Genomic DNA, 22,036 nt, shown 5'->3' with positions numbered 1-22,036 from the left:
GGATTATCCAAACTGCTCAGTAGAGAATGGCTGTCAAAGCTCAGCTACAGATGATCACCAGCAGCAAGCACAGCTTTGTGGGTATTTTGCCATAGACCTGTCCTGCTGAGAGGAAGAGAGATGGCTGGATTTGTACCCTGGCCCATGTGATTAGACTGGGGCCCATATGTCTGGGAAGCAAGTTAAATCAGGGAACTGTTCCAGATAAACATTATCAGCTTGACATTAGCTCAGGCTGTCAACAGCTGAGCTACTGCTGAGCTCCAACCAGGTAGCTGGGCTCTATTACTTGGCTTCAGACAGGCAGTAGCTGAGCTCTGGAACAAACTGTGATAGAATATGGGGGTTCAGACAGGCCTAAGTGAAATGGGATTGAAAGAGGAGTTAGGGGCTGTGGGCAGCATAAGTCTCTCAGCAGCTCTGCCTTGGAAGCTTTGGCTCAAGAAGTCCTTGAGGCTTCAGGTGTCAGTATTGCAGCTTCCTCTGGAGCAGTCCCATGGCCTGTGCCTGTACCTGGGGCTGGCACAGAGGCAGGGAATTTGACTGTTGGAGGGAATTCACTTTCTGTGGGGTCTCTGTGCAGTTCTGGCTTTGATAACAGGGTGCTGAGCTGTGTGGGGCTAAATTCCTGTGGCCAGCTGGGCATAGGGCAGGTGTTGGGAACTTGGCAAGGTGTTCTTACAGGAAACAGATGCTGAGGTGTGAGGTCCTGCTGGTGTGTCAGCATGGCCCTGGACAGCCCTTGTGACTTCTCTACACATGCAGGCTGGTTTGGTAGTACTGCTCTGTTAACTTTTTGTCTTCTAGATGATACCAATGAGGATAAAACAGAGGGTCATTTTCTGACTAGTCAGGGCCTGACTATGGTGATGTTCAGAGTACTGGAATTGCCATGAAGCTCAAGAGATGAAGGCTTAATTCACGCTATGGCTTGTGTAAGGTTATGCTATTAACATTGTATCATATCATATGAGTGGAATTTAAAAAGAAAAGGAAAACTCAGGTAGTATCTGGGAGAATACAGGTGACATTAAGCATGAGATCTCTCTAGGAAAGTGCTAGAAGCAACGCAAAAGAGCGCAAATAAAGGACACTTGGGAAAACACAATGTGTTGAGGTTGAATTAATATTTCTAAAAGCAAATCTTAGATGTACTGCTTTTCTTTGAAGGTGGCAGCAGTTGTGTGGGCAAGACGGATCCAATTTCCACAGGTTGCCTGGATTTCTAAAAGATATACATTGCTGATAAATGTGAGGTGATGTAAGTGGGGAAGATCTGTACTGGCTTTATATACACAGCTTGGGTTCTTGTCAGGTACAGTGCAATGTGTATAACAACTCTCATTTGCTCTGTTCTTGGTGGGGAGATGATGACAGATCACTGCACTGAAATTTATAAGCAGCCAGAGTTACATATAGGAAGTGGAATCAGGAAAGGGCTGTGTGGCTGCCTGAATTGGGAGCAGGTGTGTGTGCAATGAAAGAGTGTTTTGGTGGGGCACAGTGTATGTCTATCTGATTGGGTTTAATTTAAAAGGTGTCCTAGAAAGAAGTCTTGTAAACCATGTACTGGTGATGGGAGAATCTCTGTTCCTGAAGGTCTGGGGCTAATATTTTTTGATGAATAAGATGTACATTGTTTAGGCACAAGCGTGGACTACTTGTCATTGGCTGGCTGCAGCTGATGGAGAAATGTCTGTATTTGGAGGCCAAAAGTTGTCCCCCAGGTGGCAAAGGATGTGGTAGAAACCTTACTGAAGAGGGGGGAAAGAATTTGGTGTTCTATGTGAGAAATGGGCCAGGACTGGATACACTGTCGCTGTTGAGCCACTAGCAGAGAAAAGAACCCAGCTCTCAGTGGCAAGAAGGAAAAGACCTTTATTGTTTTGATTTCATCATATATATAGAGTTTTCAAAGGTCATCCAGATTGGTCAGCCAGAAACCTCCCCCTAGGCCTGATTGGCCAGGCCTGCACCGTCCAAATCTTGGGACACTGTTTTTAATAACATCCAAACCTTATCTTTATTTATAAAACACAAAAAGAATTCTCACGGGAAAGACCTGTGCTAGCCACAGCACACTGCTTTTCTTGTGTGTAACGAGGCAATGGCATGTCCTGCAAAACATTCTTAAGGGCTTTGTGTCACAGTGGACACTTGCCTTTGCCATCAGGGTGAGTGGACCAAATGCATGAAATGCCTGAAGAAGTCCAGTGGCTGAGGCAGTGCCAATATGCTTTGGGAGGCAGTGGCCAGAGACTGCTTGCGTTATTCCAGAGCTCTGCTCTCCTGTCCTGGACTGCACTGCAAAATCTCAAAGGATGTGACTGGGGACCTGTGGAGACCAGTACCTGTAGCTGGTCAGTCTCTGCCCTTGCCTCCTTCTTCCCCAGTTGCCACATGCAGTGATGGGCTGATTTGTTCCTTCATAAGCCACTTCTGATTTCTCTGGAGTGTGCCCACATGAGCAAGTGTATTTTGAGGAACAGTCTACTTCTCCTTGGTCTCAGTCAGAGAATCATTGAGGTTGGAAGGAACTTCTTGAGATCATCTACTCCAACCCTCTGCTAAAACAGGGACATCTAGAGCAGGCTGCCCGGGACCATTTCCAGTTGGGTTTTTAATATCTCCAAGGATGGAGATTCTGCCACTTCTCTGGGAAACATGTGCCAGTGTTTGAACATCCCCAAGCTGCTGCAAGAAAGAAGCAAAAGATCTGTCAAGGCTGGAGGAAAAGGAGGTGGGGAAAGAGACGGGACTTCTCTGATAATATTACTAGGATCCCTGTGCAAGGGACAGCATCCTTTGCTCTTCCAGTTGGCCTGGCCATAGAGATTAGAGTTTCCTACATAATGAGTGACATCAAGAGTCAGGGATTATGGGGAGAGCCTAATGGAACTTGGTGTGTGTGACCCAGAGAACAGAAGAATCTGTTCTGGGTCATTCCAGGTGAAAGCCTTAGTAATTATCTGGGGAGGCTATCTTTGCACTTGTTCAGTTTTACCTAGTGAGGTATGAACTAGACTATTTTTACGAAATGGAGAGTGTATCCAATAGGTGATGGGTGAGTGGACCAAATGCATGAAATGGGTGAGTTTGATCCCAAGGCCCATCCACGTGTGATTTTGGTTTGGGTCTCTTGTGGCATTGTCATCGTTAAGCTCTTGTCAAGCGTAGAGGTTACCTGACCTGGTGTCTGTGTTTCCAAAAGGAAAAATGTAGTGGTTTTGGTGTGCTCAAGCATGTGGATTGCCAGCAGAGGTGGGGTACACAGACCTGTGCAAAGAGGGTAAACCTGAACAGAGGGAGGGCTGAGCCCTTCTTGGGATCAGCACTGGCCATCTCTCAGAGGTCTTCCAGTCACCCCCTGAGTTCTTTGGAATCTCTTTTCCGAACACTTTGTGTAGCTTGCTTTTTTTTTTTTCCTTGCCTTGCAGGTGGATGAAGAAGCCTCGATGTGGAGTTCCGGATCATCCCCACCTACGTCACAGCCGGAGGAAAAAGCGGTATGCGCTCACTGGCCAGAAGTGGAGACAGAAGCACATAACCTACAGGTACAGCCCCCTCCCTCCCCCTTTTAGATGGGGAAAAGATAGTCTGTACTTGATGGCATGCAGAATCTGTAAGTGCTTTTAAATTGAAACTGGATCCTCTCTGTAGTATCTAGTCCAGGTTTTCATTCTCAGAATGTGGTGGAGGGGAATACTTTAGAACAGTGGAGTAACAGAAGAGTCTTTTATCAATTAGAAAATAACTGATCAGTAAAGGCACCTAAATCCCAGCCACCAGTTGGTTTTGGTTTTTTTGACAGGAAAATCTTAGTAAAAGGTCCTTTTTCTTCTGTTAGAAATCTAAGGCTCTAGCCTTTACATCATGTGTCACTTGTAACAAACTATTAAAGCAGAAGGAACATTACTGTTTGGGGATGAGATATTTTGTCCTTCTACTAAATTGCAACATTTATTTTTGCAGAAGTTTTACTTTTGCTCCTGTAGTGGAGCTCTTGTTTTTGTCCAGGCTTAGGCCAGCTGGAGTGAGCTATAGATGTCGAGAGAGTGTGTTGCAGAGGTATGATTGTTTCCCAGAGACGTGTTCTGAGTCAGTCAGGTCATGAGCTTTTGAGAGGCAATTGCTGAAACATGGCCAGTGGAGGATTCTGGCAATAAGAATGTTACTTCAAAATAAAATAAACCCACTCTCTAGTTGAAATTACAGCCGTTTAAAATTTTTGGAGGGGGAAAGGAGATTGCGAAGGAGTGAAAATTAGAGATGTAGTCATTAAGGAGAAGATCTGGGTAAGACTCAGACAGAAAGAAAGTCTGCAGTGAAGAGGTAGAAATGTGAGTGACCAGCATGGGGAAAGAGCCAGTATGTGTAGGAAGGGATGTGGTGGTGTGAAGGAAAGAGGATCAGGGACTGGGGCACTCTGTCTCTTCTGCCAAGAATTCTGAGAAAGGAGGAGGATTCTTCAAGTAACTGTGAGGGACTGCAGAGACTGGGAAGAGGGACTTTTTCTGGGGACTAGTTCAAAGCTTCCACCAGTAATCATTATTTTAACTCAAATTGTAGATGGACACCCTCTGTATGCAAAGGTCTGAGAGTCAGATCCTGCTTCTAACCTTAAAGAAAAGTGGTATGGAATATAAATAAAATATGTCTTAAGTGTATGCATAAGCAAGAGAAGCAGAATGGCAGATGGCTGCACTGCTGCCTTTGTCAAACCAGTAGTTGTTTAGTTTTCCAATTGTAGTGTGCATTCAAGTGATGGGTGTCTTGATTCACCACTGAATGTGTTACAGTGTCTTTATATTAAATTGAGCCATCTTCATTAAAGCATGAAAATTGTTCCCATGGCATAGATATTTCATATTCCCTGAGCCAAGTTTAATAGATCATGAATCTGTTATGTGCACATGCACAAAACACCTCATAAGCAGCATTTTTAAGATAAAGTTTAGAATTATGGGAAATTCATGTGCAGTCAACTGCCCCTTACCCTTCCTAAACTCTGTATATTTATCTGTCATGGACTGGGCTGCACAAAACTGGCAGGTCCATCACTCTTATCAGCTCTAAAATATTTTAAGTAATCCTGAGAATGAAGCAGGTCATTTAAGTTGTGTAGTTTACTGAAGGTTTGTTTCTCAAAATTAATTTTAGTGGACAGGTTTTTTTCATGTAGTGGACTCTATCTTAGCATGATAACTTCAGATAAAATCTGAAGTAATTTACATTTTTAAACTTAAGTTACTCAGTGGTCTACACTCTGATTTGAAAGGTTGTCAGGTTTTTAGGAAGTGATCCAAAATCAACCAAAGCATCGTGAAGATTCTTGTTGGTGAATGTAGACTTCAGATCAGGGTGGTAGTTTTATTGGTAACTTCTTTTGTAACAGCGAAACTTTGCATGCACAGAGTAGTGTCTGCAAAAAGTAAAGACTCTTTGGAAGTTGAAATTGTGTGGCTACATATTGATCAGTCTCAAATGTATTCTGCAAATTGAAACATCCCTTCTTTCTCATTCCCACAGTGTACATAACTACACCCCCAAGGTTGGAGAGATTGATACAAGGAGGGCCATTCGTCAGGCCTTCGATGTTTGGCAGAGAGTGACACCACTTACCTTTGAAGAGGTCCCTTACCATGAAATTAAAAATGACAGAAAGGAGGCAGATATTATGATATTTTTTGCCTCTGGTTTCCATGGTGACAGTTCTCCGTTTGATGGAGAAGGTGGATTCCTGGCTCATGCTTACTTTCCTGGACCGGGCATTGGAGGAGACACTCACTTTGACTCAGATGAGCCATGGACCCTGGGAAATTCAAATCATGATGGTAAGAGTGCAGGTCATCTTTTCCAGCAAGGATAAGTTGGATGCAGACATAGTGACAGGCTTTCAACTAGAAATTATTTGCTTAGTGGAGCTTTCACTTCCCATGGAGTGGTTCAGATGGTTTCTAAACATGTATTCTATCTTACATGGGAAAAGAATATTATTAGTTTGTGGCTGTGCATGGTGTGAATTTTAGGAGTGGACAGAAGAGTGTGTCTGCTGGCTTCAAGGTATGGGCTTTAATTGCTACAAAAAACACACTCTGGGAGGGAAAAGATGAACAAAAGAGTGTTGAAATTGTATCAAATATAATACCAAAAGCAATTAGAATTAGTTGTAATGGTGAATAGAAAGTTGAGAGTAAAGACATTTGAATGTCAAGTTGTTTTGATCCATATTTGTTTTCTCACACTCTGGGATTTCTCCTCCTATCAGAGGTTGGGGCTGGCTGATTAGTTAAGGAGACTGATCATTGGGACAGCTGTTTTTATCTTACTAAGCATGAAGAGTTTCTGCATCTTTCCATCTTTATCTTACTCTCTAAAGGCAATGAGCCCTTTCTGTTCTATTTTCAAATCTTTGATTGAGAATAGTGATGCCTTGTAAAAAGTTTAAGTTAATAATCAGAATTTCACAGTGGCATCAAAAAACGTCTCGCCAATTTCCACAGTCATAAAGGTTTGGGAAGAATGACATGTCTTTAAGCCTTTAGGCATTCAAAATCATGTTTCGATTTTTTTATAAGGATTAAATGCTTACTTGGACTGTAAATATGTCTTGATTTTTAAACTATAGAAAAATACAGCAGTGTGGTTGTGCCCATGATGCCTAAGGACATATGCAGAGGTGATGTCTTTCATTAGGCCAAGCAGTGTCGTTTGAAAAGAAGAAGAGCTTTCAGGCATGCCAGCCTGAAGGCCTGGCCTGGCCTGAAGGTGACAGCTTGCTTTCAGACTGGATTGCAAATGGGGAAAATCTCTCAGAGTTGTGAGGTGGTATCAGTTCATCTTTAACAGGAAATGGAGCTGTCAGATTCAGTAAGGGAGTGCTAATTTGTAGGAAAGCAGAAATGGTACGATACTTGTCTTTGTAGGGAAAGAGAAGTAACATTTCCTGGCATGTTTAAATGACTAGAGGAGGTGTAAGCTGAGAAAGAGAGGTGGGGTATGGAGAAGGGGAGAGTGTGGAAACTGTGGGAGGTTATTGTGTGACAGAGAAGTAGTGTTTTGCTGTCTTGAAATGTTAGGAATTTTTGTTCCTGGGTTTGTGGCTGGAGGGCTCCCTCCAGGATCAGGAGTGACAGTCAGTCAGAGGCTGAGTGGTTACCTTGTGAGAGCTGCAGCAGTGAGGTGTGTTTGTGTGTTCTGTGCTCGGTGCCACTTCAGTCTGATCTCAATGGTTATTTGAGCTCAGCTATGGGAGGCCCAGGCACTGGATGGTATTGGATATGACTTCCCAGGAAGCCCCAGCTATGAGACCTAGGCGTGCTGGAGTAGAAGGTGCTTACAGGAAGGTGGAAGGGGAGGTTTTGACAAATTGTACTTGTTTTTTTCTATTCTCATTTTCTGCACAAAAGGCTTCATTCTGAGATAAGCTTAGCAAGGTTGGGAGCCAGCTTAAAGACTGGCAGGGATGGCTCTACAGAAAATTTCCTGCTGGGTAGGATGTTCTACCATAGGTGATCACTTCCTTGAGGATTTTTTTTTATACAGTTTTTAGGATTGTGTTTGAGAGCAATGCATACAATAAGTAAAGGTTCTCTCTTTGTAAAAAAGCTATTTTTTGTGCTCTTCTTATCCATGTGGCTCTTTCAAAAACATTATGTATTTTTCTGGTGTGCTGAGTGACTGTCATGAGCGGTGTCCTCTAAGTGCATGAATTGGTATTTGAGGGGCTGGTGTACACTTTGTGTAAGAATTGATAGAAGAATTGAGATTTCCTTTTCAGAGAATGTGACCTGTGTATTTGCTTTCAGATAACCATGCTGCCTAGACTGGGCTGGCACAGGCTCTTTTAAAAAGTCACAAGTGAAGATGTTGAGAATGGTGGGATTGTATTTGTCCTTTCCATCTGCGGGAAGTGCTGATGGTGGAAGGGGAATTTAGCTTTAGTGTGTAAATGTGAAGATGTCCAGCCTACTCCCTGAATGATCCAGGCCTCTTTAGGGAGGGGTTTTCTTCTGTTTCACTATTCCTTGTCACTGAAGCACTCCATAGCTTCTGGTTCTCACCTCTGATGTGTTCTGCTTAAAATGCTTTTAGTAGGTCTTAAAGAGTTTCTTCTTGGTCAGGGGTTTCCTGCTCAGTTGACTGCCTATTTTCATTGAAAATAAGGTATTAGTGTGGACAATCTGTTTAATAGGATATATTTCTTCAAATGTGGTCTTGCTTGGGTATGTATTTTGGGCCAATGGGGTTAATCAGTCTGGAACTGAAGAAGCCTCAGGGAAAGAATGAAAAAACCCTACCAGTAGATCACTAGCAAAGTTCTCATTTATTCACATGCAAAAGAGGAGCTGTTTTGGCCATTCAGTATCTGTCTAATGATTATAATAATCTTGAAATAAGATTGAAGTAACAATGATATCTTTACATCAACCCACAAAATATCACGGTGCAAAATGTTCTGTTACTGACAAGAATGCGTATTAGTTGATGGGAAAATTTGAGCAATCTGTGTTGAAGCTCTCTTAGCCTCAAATTGTGAAGGTAAATCTCCTGTCAACAGAGCAGAATGCTGCAACTGGTGCCATAGATCCTTAGAATATTTGGCTGACCTCTTAGACATATAGTTTTGCTACAGTTATTACAGTCTGATCTGAAACTTTGCTTTTGTGGGTCTGCATTTCTTCCTCCGTGTTGTGGCACCAGCAGAGGTTCTGCCCATCTGTGTTTGGAAGCAGCTGTCACCCCACAGAAGAGCTGCTTTGTGCTAGCAGTGCGAATTATGTGGATAAAAGTGAAAACATTTCACATGAAATTTCATCCAGCCAGGAAAAACAAGAATGACTTGAGCAGATCTTTCTATGCAAACAGCCATCTCTGATCTGTGCATGGAGAATGTGGTGTATCCTGTGGTTAAAAGCTTCTATCTTGTAAAGATGCCTCTTGATAATCCACTGGGGTTATTTCCAACTCTGTCACCCAGCTAGGGGATGGTTAGCTGGGATTTATATACTCATTATCATTTTGCATTGTCATTATTATACTGATTTTGCCCTTGTGGACAGCATGGCCACTACCATAAAATTATTGGTGTAATCATAATAGCAGTGATGCTTTTGGTTGTCCTTCTAAGCCCATGGTAATAGGGGCACATGCACCAACCCTTCTATTTTCTTCTGCTGTGAAAAATGATCCCTGCACAGGCTTTCAAAGTGAAGGCAAAGTTTCCTTCCCCCTGGATATTAGTTACAGTTCCACTCACGCATTCAGTTTCTGTAGCCAAGTAATACTGTACTTTCAATTTATGATTACTGATTTATCTTCATCATTGTACTGCCTTCTCTGGCATTCTCATAAGCAAGCTATGGAAGATTAATTTAGATAATCTTATGAAGGGGATGGGCAAAACCAGGTAGGATGTTGAACTCCTGGAGCAGCTCTTATTAACTGGGATCATGGGATACAGAATTAATTTATTTTCTGGTGATAATGTCAATGGGAGCAGCTGGAAGTGTGAAGCAGAACATTGGAATTTGGAGGAACCAAGGCAAATTGGAGAAGTGATGTGACAAAGAAGATACAACTGAAAAAGAGAGGGAGTGTTGTTTTACATTTAGACATCAATCATCTACACAACCACACAAGAGGAGCAGCTGGCATGGTCACAGTGGTGGGGACATACCTCGTGTTTTTCCTGAAAGGTGCTCCTCAATAGGAATGAAAGCAGCTCTGGGCCTTTAGCTGATCCCAGACTTGTTAGGCTTTGCTGCCTGGCACGTGGAGGCTGGTGAAGCTGTGTTCAGCAGGACCTGAGCTGTAGCTTCTCCCCGACCAGGGGGCCCCTCTTGGCTGCTCAGACAGCATTTGGTCACCTGCACATGTCAGTGCAGTCTCAGTGTCCCAGCCGCTGGTTTTATGAGAAGGGAGATCAGACTTTCCTCTACTTTATTGAAGTTTTGGGCATTTTTGACTGGAAATGTGCTGTAGAAATAGCCAAGGAGGCTTTGAACTGCCCATCTCAAGATTCACGATGCTGACATGTTGCTCAGGCAGCAAAGCCTGAAAGAGGGTGAGCAGACTTGGCAGTGCTTGGATCTCTCCCTTGGCACCTAACTTGGCTCAAGCATAGAGGTGATGCATGAAGTCCATTATTAACTGGCCAAATCAAGTATTTCCTAGCCTTTATATGGAGATAATAATTGCAGATGTATGTGACTCCAGAAACAAGTTAAAAGGGAATCCTCAGTGACTGAAAGTTAGTTCTGTCAGTTTAAATATCCACATTACGCATAACAGCTCTTACACACCTTTGACAACTCAAACGTTCGTTTAATCCAGGTTAAATACAGAAAGTAAATTTTCATCTCCAGTTAAACATTACAACTACTATCAATAATAATCCCAGGCAAATCTTCCTCCTGGTGTTTTAAAAGTAAAAAAAAAAACATTGCTGTTATGCATGTAGCCAACACTGTATCACCAGAGCTGTAGTGTCTGCCAACCCCCTGCAGGTAGATTAGAGAATCTTTTTAATACGAAAGTGAGGTAAGAACTGAGGTATTTATACCCTGCCAAGGATCACCAGATTTTTTTTTCACCATGCCCAGAGTTGGCCTCTAAGACCCTCCCTATCATCTGTTGTCATGTAGTATTGTCAGTGGGAGTGTGCCCAGGGCAGCCACTTCAGCTCCTTCAGGAAACAACCACAGCTGACGAGTTATTCCTGCACCAACTCCAGTGCAGCTCAACTTCACATCGTTGTGCAGATCACAGGGTTCATCCTTCTGTGCCTCTTTTCCACACCAAGATCTCTCCACACAGGAAGACCACTGTGGCAGCTTCTTGGATTTTGGCAAGAAATGATAAGCTTTGCTAACAGCAAATAAACAAATTTGATAATTGTTACAACTGAGTGTGTCCCCCACAGACCCCAGTAGGTTCCTGCAGAGGCTGCTTTGTAAAGCTTCCTGTTCAGGGCTTCTGAAAGAAAGCCAACCAAAAATAGTGCCAGAGTTTGCAAGACACTGCCAGAACCAGTATGGGAGATGAGATCTGACAGGTGACCTTCAGTGCTAAAGCAGTGCTAATACAGTGCAGGAGTTTCTGCAGAAGCTCTGGAGGAAAAGGGCCTGAACCACCTTTGGGAAGGTTCTGTCAGCCACAGAAGAGAGGAATTGGGACAGCTTTTTCCTTGTGATTTCACCACAAGCACTAGCATTGTTTCAGTGGACACCTACCTGAACAGCAGAGCAAGCACTCCTGGAGTCACCATCTGGACATGGCATATGTTCAGGAACCTGAGCAGCTTTTTCAGGGCAGCCAAATGCTGTCTAAGCTGATGAATTTGAATGTTCAGCAAGGATCTCAAGGAGAAAATTTTGATTAGGATAGCTAATTTTGGAGCTTACTGACAGCCAGTGATCAGGACAGGCTGTAGTACCTGTTTGGGGGAATGCAGAGCACTGAGCCAACGTTTAATCTGCTGATCAGTGTGCTCAAAGCAGTTGTCTTCAGTGGAGATTTACTGTTTTCTATCCTGGCAGTGTTAACATCACAAACCTTCTTGATTCTTTGGACACTGGTATCCCTGTAAGCAGGATGAAACCAGGGGAACTGGGCTTGGTCAGCCTAGTGAGGAGGAGGAGGATGGGGAAGAAGTTTCTAATAGCAGTGTTCCACCTGAGGAAATATTAGAGAGAGGATAGAGAGAGGCACACTCTTCTTGGAAGTGGAGGAACAGAGAAAGGAACAAAAGGCAAGGGCACAAACTGCAACAAGAAAAACCCCACCTGGGAGTAAGATAAAAACTTCTTCACCAACAGAGTGGTACAACTCAGAGGTGCACCTAGAGAGGTTGTGGGGACTCCATCCTTTGAGACTTTCAGAATGTGGCTGGATGATGTCCTGAGCAAACTGATGTAGTTTTGAGATTAGCCCTACTTGAAGCATAAAGTTAAACTCTGTGGCTTCTAGCCATGCCTTTCAATCTGTGTTTTTCCATAATTCTTTAGCACTGCCATTGACAGAATTTGAGTTCCTAGAACTTAAAACCAAACTGCAGTTATTTTTCATGGCAACTCTGAGCCATAACAAGGTATTCATCTCTTAAAATTCTCTCTTTCTATCACCAAGCTCCCTTCTAAAAATAGGACTGTTTAATACTGAAATCTGTCATGAGGGAGGACTGGTGATGCTCACAGGTGCATAAGAAGGTAGCTGGTAATATTTTTTGCCAGACATTTGATCCTTTTGAAGAACTACCTCTGACTGTTCCTTTTTTTTAATGCCCAAATGTACAAGGTTTCTGTGAGCATTCACTAGACTAATCCTGTAAACATAGAATGTATATTAGGATATCTAACAGATTCCCTGGTATTAAGGGGGATATCTAAGTAGGCTTAGCTTTTTCTTTTTACCTGGTCATATAGTTCTTTATTATCAAAGACTCCAGGTGTTTCCAGTCACTTTGGAAACATTGCTGGCTAAACATTCTTTATGCTATTTGTTTTGTTTGATTACAATTATGATAATTTATGTGGAAGGAGGGAAGTAAGAGGGATGCAGATTATCCAGCTGTTGCTTTCTTTTTTTTCTTTGAGATTTGTATTGGAATCCACATTTCTAGGTTGACCCTCTACTCTCTGCTTGCTCCCCACTTACCTGACACGTGCAGGTGCAGTCCTGCTTGGAACAGAAAATGCACCTTAACCCCTGCACCTTCACCCAGCAAATTGGCAGAACTTGGTAGTCTTTTCTCCTGAATTAATTCCTTTTTCCTCTGCATCTTGCCTTGCTTGGTCTTACTTCTATCTTATTTTACCACTTTTTCTCATGTTCATTTTCTGTGGAAATACTGAGGATGGCAATCTACAGAGTGTGAATACAACGAGTAACTCAGAGCAGAGGACACATTGATTTTTGTGCTGTTTGGCTAAGTAGATTTTTAATTTTCCTTCTCTGATTTCTCAGGTACAGAGCATCTCCACATCTAAAGAGTTTTGTTCTAACAAATGGCATTTTGAATCCATCGTTATTTTTCAGGCTTTTGACACTGTTGTTGAAAATGAGCATCAGCATTGTCCAGAGTGAAAACCAGAGCTGCTTTGAAGTTACTCACGTATCCAGTAATGCAGAAGACCTGGAAGACTTTCATGTACACGTTGGAAGTCAAGCGGGGCATAAATTGTATTAAAATTTCAATTTATTTTCTCAGCCCTTTTTATGATACATCACCAGGTCATGTTGTTGCTCAGTACTTTGTTCACTGAAGACCAGCTCAGTGTTTAGTCTCCAGGACATACCTACTTAACACTGATTTCCTCCTGTAACTGTTTGGAGAGACTAATTTCTGTAAGCCAGAGTTCTCTTACATCCTATGCTAATGTTGAGCAAATTTGAGCAAGGATATAGATACATGGTTTCAAGACAGCCAGGCACAGTAAAAAGAAATCAGATCAGGCAGTTTAAATCAGCAACAGTTTGAGATTACACCCCTGTCCTATCAACTTAAAGGAGAAGAGAGGAAGCCCATCGGCACTCGGGGAAGATTTCTGTCTTCAGGTTCTCCTCTCAGCCCCTGGACAGCATCTCTGTAAGTAGTGCTTTCTTTTGGTGTGTTTGCTGTCATTCTACAAACACAGCAGTGGCTTCACAGTCACACTGTGCTAGGGCAGGCTGGATTTTAAAGCTTGGCAGTGCTGGTTATTGATTACAGCTGAAATTCATTAATGAGGGTCATCTCCAAATTTCACTTTCAAAACACTGTACTTGTTTATAAACCTAATGTTCACAGTGTTCTATAAAGGAAAATGTTAGCCCATTGCTTTTATCAGAAGTTGTTCAACACACAAAGTATGAATATAGTTATGTAGGTGTTTGGAATCCTATTCCAACACCTTTACTTCGGTATTATTTATGTATAATCAAAGTAAAGTACTTTACTTCTTTCCCCAGAGAATGAAATACTCTGGGATTCACAGGAAGGAGCCAGTAAGGATCAAAATGATGTGTCATTGCCTTAAAAAGGAAGAAAAAAAACCCAACTGTGAAAGAAAAACCTTGTTTCGAGAATCAAGGTGAGCCAAAAAAGTGTCTTTTTGCCACTTTCATTTTGTAAAGCAGAAGCTAATGATGTGAAATGAGCCAAAACATGGCAGTGTCTTTAATAAACTTGCTGCGTTCCACTTGCTGAAGGGGGGAAGAGAAAAATAACAGGCCATAAGGAAGAAAAAAAATAGAGGAATTCTTGAAAAGAGTTTGCAGGTCATGACAGGCAGAGGTGGATTGTAGCATCAGCAGGGAAATGACACCAATACTCTGGATTATGATGTCACACCCAAGCAGCAAACTTGGAAGTTGTTTAAATTACTTTTTTTCTTTTCTCTACTGTTTCTGAAGAAGAGCTCAAGATTTGAAACAGTTTGACTAGTACTGCCTTCTCTAACCAAATTGACCAAGAATATGACTTGGGGGGGAAAATCTCTTCCATGCCAGCTCTCTCGTGTCTCAGTCCTACTCCATTTGATAATTGTTACATTACTCCATAATTGATAATTGATAAATGTCCCATCAGGAATTGCTGTGTCAGGGAAGGACAAAGACAGAAAGTCTCCTGTTCTAGGTAGAGAACACCCTCTCTGTGGCACAGAGCTGCTCTCACAGCTTCGAGAACAGTACTTGCTCTGTTGCCAGCATCAAGAATTAAATATAATTTCGACCTGATGGGCAGAAAAGGATTCCAAGTAGCACAAACTGGTTTGTCCACACTGCCTGTGCCAGGACCTGGGGTTTTTGAGTTACCTTCCAGTTTTTCCACAGCTGGGTCAGGACTGAATTCTGTCTGTAGACCCTGCTGTATTAAAATGCTTTAAAAATATAAATAATAGCTTATTCTCAAGACTGATGGAATGAAAGTCGTATCTACATTTTTCATGTTTCTACGATTTTTTTTTCTTTACTGCTTCACCATCTGTCCTACCAAATTCTGTGCTGGTATAGGCAAATAGGAATTTTCATTTTGGGATTAGTAATTCTTTGATACTGAATTGTTTATGGAAATACAACCTACACTTGTGAAAGACAGGGTTAATTTTTCAGCAGAACACTCATTCCACTGACTGTCAGGCTGCTGACCCAGCTGAGGTGGCAGGACTGCCCCTCTCTCTGGCTGCCCACTCTGTCAGTTTTGGTCTCACCATTCCAGACAACTAGTTTATATTTTCCCTCTGAATTTCTACAGGAGTTGTCCTCATAGTGCCATCTGTACATGTCAGATAAAGCACAGCTTGCACCATTAATAAGGTATATAGCACAGCTACCAGCCCTGATTTGGACGCTGCTTTTTGAGGTCAATAAAGGCAAATTGCTTTTCATGATGGTAACATAATGTGGTTCTTTGTCCTTCTGCAGTCACTTGGTCTCATGGGGATCAGTTTAGTGTGGCTATGGTACAGTTGGTGTTAAAACAGCAGATCACTCATTTTTTCTCCAGTGAAGCTGTTCAGACACTCTTCAAAATTTTCATTAATTCCTTAAAATGCAACGTTTTCATTGCTTCACATATCAATAATTGCTTATGAGCAAAGTGACACCTGTTTTTCTTTTTAACATGTATTTCCTTCATTTCTAGATAGAAAAGCTGTTTTCCAGAGAATTCCACAAAGCAGTATCACCCCTTGTCTTCAGGGTCTTCAGAAGACTGAAAATCTTTCCTTGAGCAGAGCATGTGGTGGAGGTGAATGGAGGAGCTCAGACAAATCACATTCTTCTCTTGGGCAGGTCAGACCTACCAGGTCTGAAGATGCAAGAACCAAAGCATAGCTTAGAGTAGCCCTAAAGCTTCTTTAAGTTGTGCTTGGGAAGCAGTTGTCTCTACATGGCTGTTGGGGTAGAAGGAATAATTTTAGTGTATTTAAAGCATGTTTATTTTACACCATCTCTTCTGTAATTACCTGAGGCATGCTATTGTCACACACAATCAATCACATGACTTCTTCAGTATCATTCTTACTTTAATAAAATTTCAAAATATAACCTTCCTATGTCTTTTTAATTGTGTCTGAGTACACTGCAATACATAAATATGTTGGCAGAGTCATACAGTTCATAAAGTATAAAACTAACCTGACAAAGAATTAGAGATTCACAGTCTCTTTTCACTTGTTAATCAGATATGCAATATTATTTGTACTTCTGTTGTCTTAGAAGCTGTGTCCTGGATTTACAGTCCCCAGTGCTGTGTGCTCTCCAGAGCCTCCCCACAATCCTTACAGCTCCATGCACAGCTGTGCTCAGGGATAAACACTGACGGCAATAACTGATAGCACTGCCATCATGGAGTCCCTGTGACCTGCTGCTGTGAACTGACAGGCACTGCAGTGAGTGGCTTCGCTGACCTACAGCAATTATTCAGTGAGTAACTTAGCCAAATAAAGTGTTTTGATAAGGATTTTCATAGTTAAAAGGAATGGAACTGTACAAGAAGGCATGTGCTAGCAACTTCACAAAGAAAAGCTGTCTCAAGATGACTGTTACCTGGTTAAATAGTTTTTCCAGAGGAAGATTAAAATCACAGAATCAGGAGGGGTATATTTTGAGAGTTGAAGGAAGATGATACATAAATCAGTTTATCTATGACTCCGGTGTTCTCTGTGTTGTTGCAACGAAACCATGTGTTTCTTAACTTTGCAGGGAAAGGTAGAATATTACAAACAATTTGAGAGTACTTTCACCAAAGAGCTGGCTTTGATGTGGAATTATATTGCAATTTATCTGAACTAAGTTAGCTCAACTGAAAGCACACCAGCTAATGAGGTTTATCCTGAACACAGATTGCTTTTAATTAAGAAAATTCAACTTAAACCTATGTTTCAAGTTGTGTAGAGCTGTTTAGCTGGATGTAAGGTAAACAGTGTGTTCACCTGGTGTGGCATCATGATAATGGAGGATGCTTTTATCATGATAATAGAGGAGTGCTATAGGTGTGTCCTTGGTTGTAATTTTCTGTGGTGATAAAATTGTTCTGCTAAGGAAAACACATCAGCAACTTCAAAGCTAAATTAACTGTGTTTCTTTGTGTTTAGCGTAGCAGGTCAAACTATTTCACTCAGTGAGAAACTTAATCCCCCCAGTTTTACAGGGTCATCCTCTCTCTGGTGCTTATTGGTGGACTTTTGGCTGAGAAACAGGAAGGAGGAAGCTCAGGCAGATCTCTGACCAGACCTGTTTATTTTGTACAGATGGTGCAAATGAGCAAAAATTTTTGTATTTCTCTTGGGACCATTTCCTGCAAGTAGGGAGCAAGAGCAGTCAGTTCCTTCTTCCCCTCTTCTTACCCAGGTGGCTGGGACACTCTGAGTACATGTTTTTCATTTTACTTGGTCTTGGGGGAGTGGATTGAGCAGGAAATTAAGGAGCTCTATCCCATTGCCTGACCATGTTTCCCTAGGAATAGCAAAGCATCAAGCTAGGCTGTTAATTCTCCATCTGAATCTTGCTCTGAGAAGATGGACACTATTGGGAATGCTGTTTGGACAAGATATGTGGAGAAATGGAAGGTCAGAGACTTCTCTGTATGTTCAAGAACCAGCAGAAATAATGTGAGAGGTACAAGCTCCTTTCCAGACTGCTCCAGCTCAGCAGTGGTTGAGAACTCAAAGAGTCTTCAAGTCCTATGGGAGGAGAGAAACAGTTGCAGTTTTATACCTTGGTATTTTCAGAGCAAATCCTAGCCCACCCTTTCAAAAGGAAATGAATAATGTTCTCTTCCATGCTGTGGAATTCCCTACCATTATCAAAAATAAAGGGAACTTGTTGCTTAAGGATGTTATTGATATTAAGTGACCCTTCAAGAGAAACAGGATGATTAATCCAGAGCTGGATTTTTGAGAGCTCTCTGCTTCTGAAATGATCTTAGGACTTTTTTCTCCCATCTCCTCTTCCTATGAAATGCTGTCTTGTTTGCTCTCTGAGAATGACTTAGTTGTTTCAGTCCTGGGACTCTCTTAGAGTGTACAGCAGGATGGATAAGGGAGATGACTGGCATTCTAGAAGGAAGAGATTGGCAGATGTGTCTGGGAGGAGGCTGGAATAGAAAGGTGAGGGCATGAAATAGGGGTGAGAAAGTTTTGGGTGGGGCAGGGAGCAGAAGGAGAGGGAGCTGTGTCTGCTCATCTGCAAAAGCAGATGAGAAGCAACCACAGCACTGAGAAACAGTTCTGTGATCAGCAGGGTACTTTGGGAGAACTGAGAGGAGCTTCTTGTCCTGCTTTCTGTTCAGTTCACTTTCTAGAAATTCTCTTGAGCTCTACTTCATCTGCTCCAGCCACCTCCCTCAGTTCACCACTGCTCTGGTTTGGGTGACCTCTGGGCCATGGAGGAGGAGAGTTTTTCCCCTCCCCTGTTGACCTGCCTGCTGTGGCTGTGCTGGAACTGGGATGATTCACTTCTTAAAGAGTTTCTTACCTCTAGCTGGAAGAAAGCTTCCCAGCCAACATTTTCTGTGACACTTTTGGAGGAGTGGTTGATACACTGCATAATGATGCTGTCATTCAGAGACCTCAAGAGGCTGGAGGAACCTTGAGGTCCTTAGCAGGAACCTGAGGAAGGTGAGCAAGGGGAAATGCACAGCCCTACCCCTGGGCTTTGTTGGTGGCCCAGAGACTGGGAAGCAGCTTTGCAGAGAAGGACTGGGGGTCCTGGTTGACACCAAGTTGAACATGAGTCAGCAGCACAGAAGGCCAGCAGCATCCAGGGCTGCCTCTGGAAGAACATTGCCAGCAGGTCAATGCCAGCAAGGACATGATCCTTCCTTTCTGCTTGGCACATCTGGAATGCCCTGTACAGGGCTTCCCAGTATGAGAAACTTGACATTCAAAACCTGACAAGAGAACCTGCTTTACTTGACCTTGCTTGAGCTGGGCATTGGACTAGACAATCTCCAGAGATGCCTTCCAGCCTCAACCATCCTGTGAGTCTGTGGGATTTATTTTCCTCCTGTAAAGTTGGCTGGCATTTGTTTTGGGCAGAAACAAGTGATTGAAAGCTATTTAAAACTAATATAACTTAAGATAGTGCCTGATCTTATGCTCCTGCTAAAGGTGTAGCACATAGAGACAAGTCACTTCCATAGATTTATGTGTAGATTTACATAGAGACAAGTTCTAGGCATTCTGGCAGCATAAATATAGCAGATACTTCAGCAAGGAGGAAAATGCCACCTAACTGGTGGAGGAAGATGTCCCTGAGCACAGCCACAACCCATGAGCCCATGGTGAGTGATGAGTGATGAGGTCAGCTCTCTACTGAGTGACCTTTACTGTGGACTTCCATGTGTGAGTAGTTGTGGTAGCAGTGAAAATTATGCTTTCATGAATGTTTAAGTGATACAGGAGGTCCATTCAATTTTGCAAGACGACATTGAATCTCTGAATCCCATTTGGAATTGGGTAGCATCTTCTAAGCCTGAGTATTTTTGAAAACCCATTAAGAGTGATCAGTCCTCCAAACTTTACCACAAAACTACTTCATGCATTTTATACTACACTGTTGGACATTATATTGACTTGTTCTGCACACACCAGATTTTGCAGTAACAGATGAGAAAAAATTACTAAGTAGGTCTTTATTTGGATTTCCCAAATACATAAATTCTAAAATTTTATACAAATATGTGACTAAAATTCAGGCTGTATGTAGTTTTGGACATTTATTTGAAATGCATTTGTATATTTTAACATGTCTTGCATATTCAGATGCTTTCACCCTCCAACTCAGATGTTTAGAGCATTGAACCATTTTGGTGTAGTCTGTGTGGCCAGGGGAGCACTGTTTGGTACTTCAGGTATCTTTGCATGTTGGCAAAGCTCCCTGCTGTGAAGACTCAGGCCCCTGAACCTGCTTTGTCTTGTTTTTATGGATAACAGTGAAGCAATAACTATTTTAAAAATGGAGATGGTTCTATGTGAGTCACTGTTGCAACTCCTGTCTCAGGGAGAGCTCAGTGGTGTGCAGAGCTGAGCTTTGGTACCTCCAAGGCAGGTGCAGTTGGAGGTGTGGGGAAGCTTTTTGGAGAGGCTGCAGAACAGCCACTGAGCTGCCACTGCCAAGTGATTGCAAGTTCCTGATTGCAAGTGCTCTTGGTTTCTGCCTTGCCAAAAAAAAACCCCAAAACAAGAGGACCCCAAATTCAGGCAGAACTGAGGGCTCAGACATTTTACTGGCATGAAGAGACCCTTATGTCAGTCCTTGCTGTCCATGTCTTCATCCCTACACAGCACTGCCTGGGTCCCTCCAAATTCAGGCAGAACTGAGGGCTCAGACATTTTACTGGCATGAAGAGACCCTTATGTCAGTCCTTGCTGTCCATGTCTTCATCCCTACACAGCACTGCCTGGGTCCCTTCCCAGTGCTCTCATGGAGTAGGACACCCAGGGACCACACTAGGTCAAGGCAATGAGGGTCCCAGAGGGACTGAAGAGGAATGTGTGCCTGTAGAGTTGAAGGTACCCCTACTTTGCACTCCTCCCAGCTTCTGCACCAGACAGGGCTCCTCGGCCCTTTCTCTTCCTGTCTGGAAGAGTCCTGACCCTTCTTTCATCCTTCTTCCTTCTGTCTTACACTGCTGGGATCCAACCCCACCTTTTCTCTGTGTGGGAATGGGGCAGGATGGAGCTACCTGTGCTCAGCTCCTGCACACATGGCAGTGCCAGGGGTCCAACAGAGTAAGTACACACTGATGAGCCTGTGCTGGAGGAGATGGGGCTGCCCACATGGGACAGTGGGTGTTATCCTGGTCTTCTCTGTCCTTCCTGCCTTGCCAGGTGCCTTCAGACCTCCCTCAGGATTTGTTGGTCCAGCTCAGATCAGAGCACTACACCAGAGGACCCAGAAGGGACACAAAGCACTTTCCCCACCATTGATTAGCAGACTGGCTGTGCTCTTACCTCTCTTGGCAGCTCAGATAAGAAGCCAGGGGTATCAGAGTGGTGATTTTTTTGGCCATTTTCTGTAAACTCTTTACAAAGAAGCCTACAGTCAGTGTCCTTTCACTCCAGGCACTGCCTGTCTTACCTGCTCTGGGGCTGGTAGCCTCTGGCCCATTCTGTGACAAGTGTCTAAAGGCAGTGCAGACTTTTGGGACTAAAACCATCTCCAGGAGCTGACCCTGGCACTGTGACCTGCTGTGCAGTAGGAGAACAAAGCATTTGCTTCTGGCTTCATGGGGAAGAGTGGCTTGGGATGGCCTCAGGCCCTGTGTGCTAACCTGGCTGTGCCTTCCTCCCACAGGGAACGACCTCTTCCTGGTTGCAGTCCACGAGCTGGGGCATGCGCTGGGTCTGGAGCACTCCAATGACCCCAGTGCTATCATGGCTCCTTTCTACCAGTACATGGAAACACACAACTTCAAGCTGCCCCAGGATGACCTCCAAGGAATTCAGAAAATCTATGGTGAGCAACCCTATCTACTCCTCTAGTTACATCGAGTTTGAGCCTAGGGAGTGTTTTACAATTGGCCGCCACTTGCCTGCAGCTGATGGGCTGGATTTCCTGCCAAAGCTGAGTGGGGAGCTGTTTAAAGCCCTTGATCCAGGACTAAGTACCAGACGGCTGCGCCAGTCAGGATAACCAAACCTCTGTGATCCCACTGCTGCTCCATCCCTCACTGTGTCCCCAAATCAAGGAGCACTGCAAAGGGAAAAACAGGCTTTGCTGTACCCGAGGTTTGTCCATTAGGAACAACCAGTGCAAATAAACGGAAAGAATGCAAAGAGCCTGGAACGTCAAGGAAAGGTAAAAAGTATTTTTGCACTCATTTTTTTTCTCATTATATAGAAGGTAGGGAAAAAAGGTTGGATCTGCTTAGGGAGGACTTTGCTTCTTTCAATCTCTAGCTGAACGTATTGTACAGACTGTGCCACAAAGATACTGGGCTCAAGGAAAATAGGGAAAAGAAGACAGATTGTGGGAGAAAACCAAGGGGCTGTGGATGATGTGGTGGGATCATGCATATCAGGGTGTGAGGACAGGAATTTGCAGACTT

At 43.1% G+C, this 22,036-nt stretch overlaps 1 protein-coding gene across 1 annotated transcript in view; it reads left to right on the top strand.

The window, feature by feature from the left end:
- MMP24 (matrix metallopeptidase 24) overlaps window positions 1-22,036 on the top strand; it is a 44,389-nt gene that overhangs the window by 5,643 nt on the left and 16,710 nt on the right. Inside the window, exons 3-5 of the mRNA XM_085079116.1 lie at window positions 3,438-3,554; window positions 5,530-5,834; window positions 21,283-21,444. Of these exons, the coding sequence (XP_084935242.1) occupies window positions 3,438-3,554; window positions 5,530-5,834; window positions 21,283-21,444 (584 nt within the window). The remainder of the gene's footprint in view (window positions 1-3,437; window positions 3,555-5,529; window positions 5,835-21,282; window positions 21,445-22,036) is intronic.

The sequence above is a fragment of the Lichenostomus cassidix genome, chromosome 20 (genome assembly GCF_008360975.1).
Source record: "Lichenostomus cassidix isolate B80296 chromosome 20, HeHo_3.0, whole genome shotgun sequence".
NCBI lineage: Eukaryota > Metazoa > Chordata > Aves > Passeriformes > Meliphagidae > Lichenostomus > Lichenostomus cassidix.
This window is presented reverse-complemented; position numbering and strand designations above follow the sequence as displayed.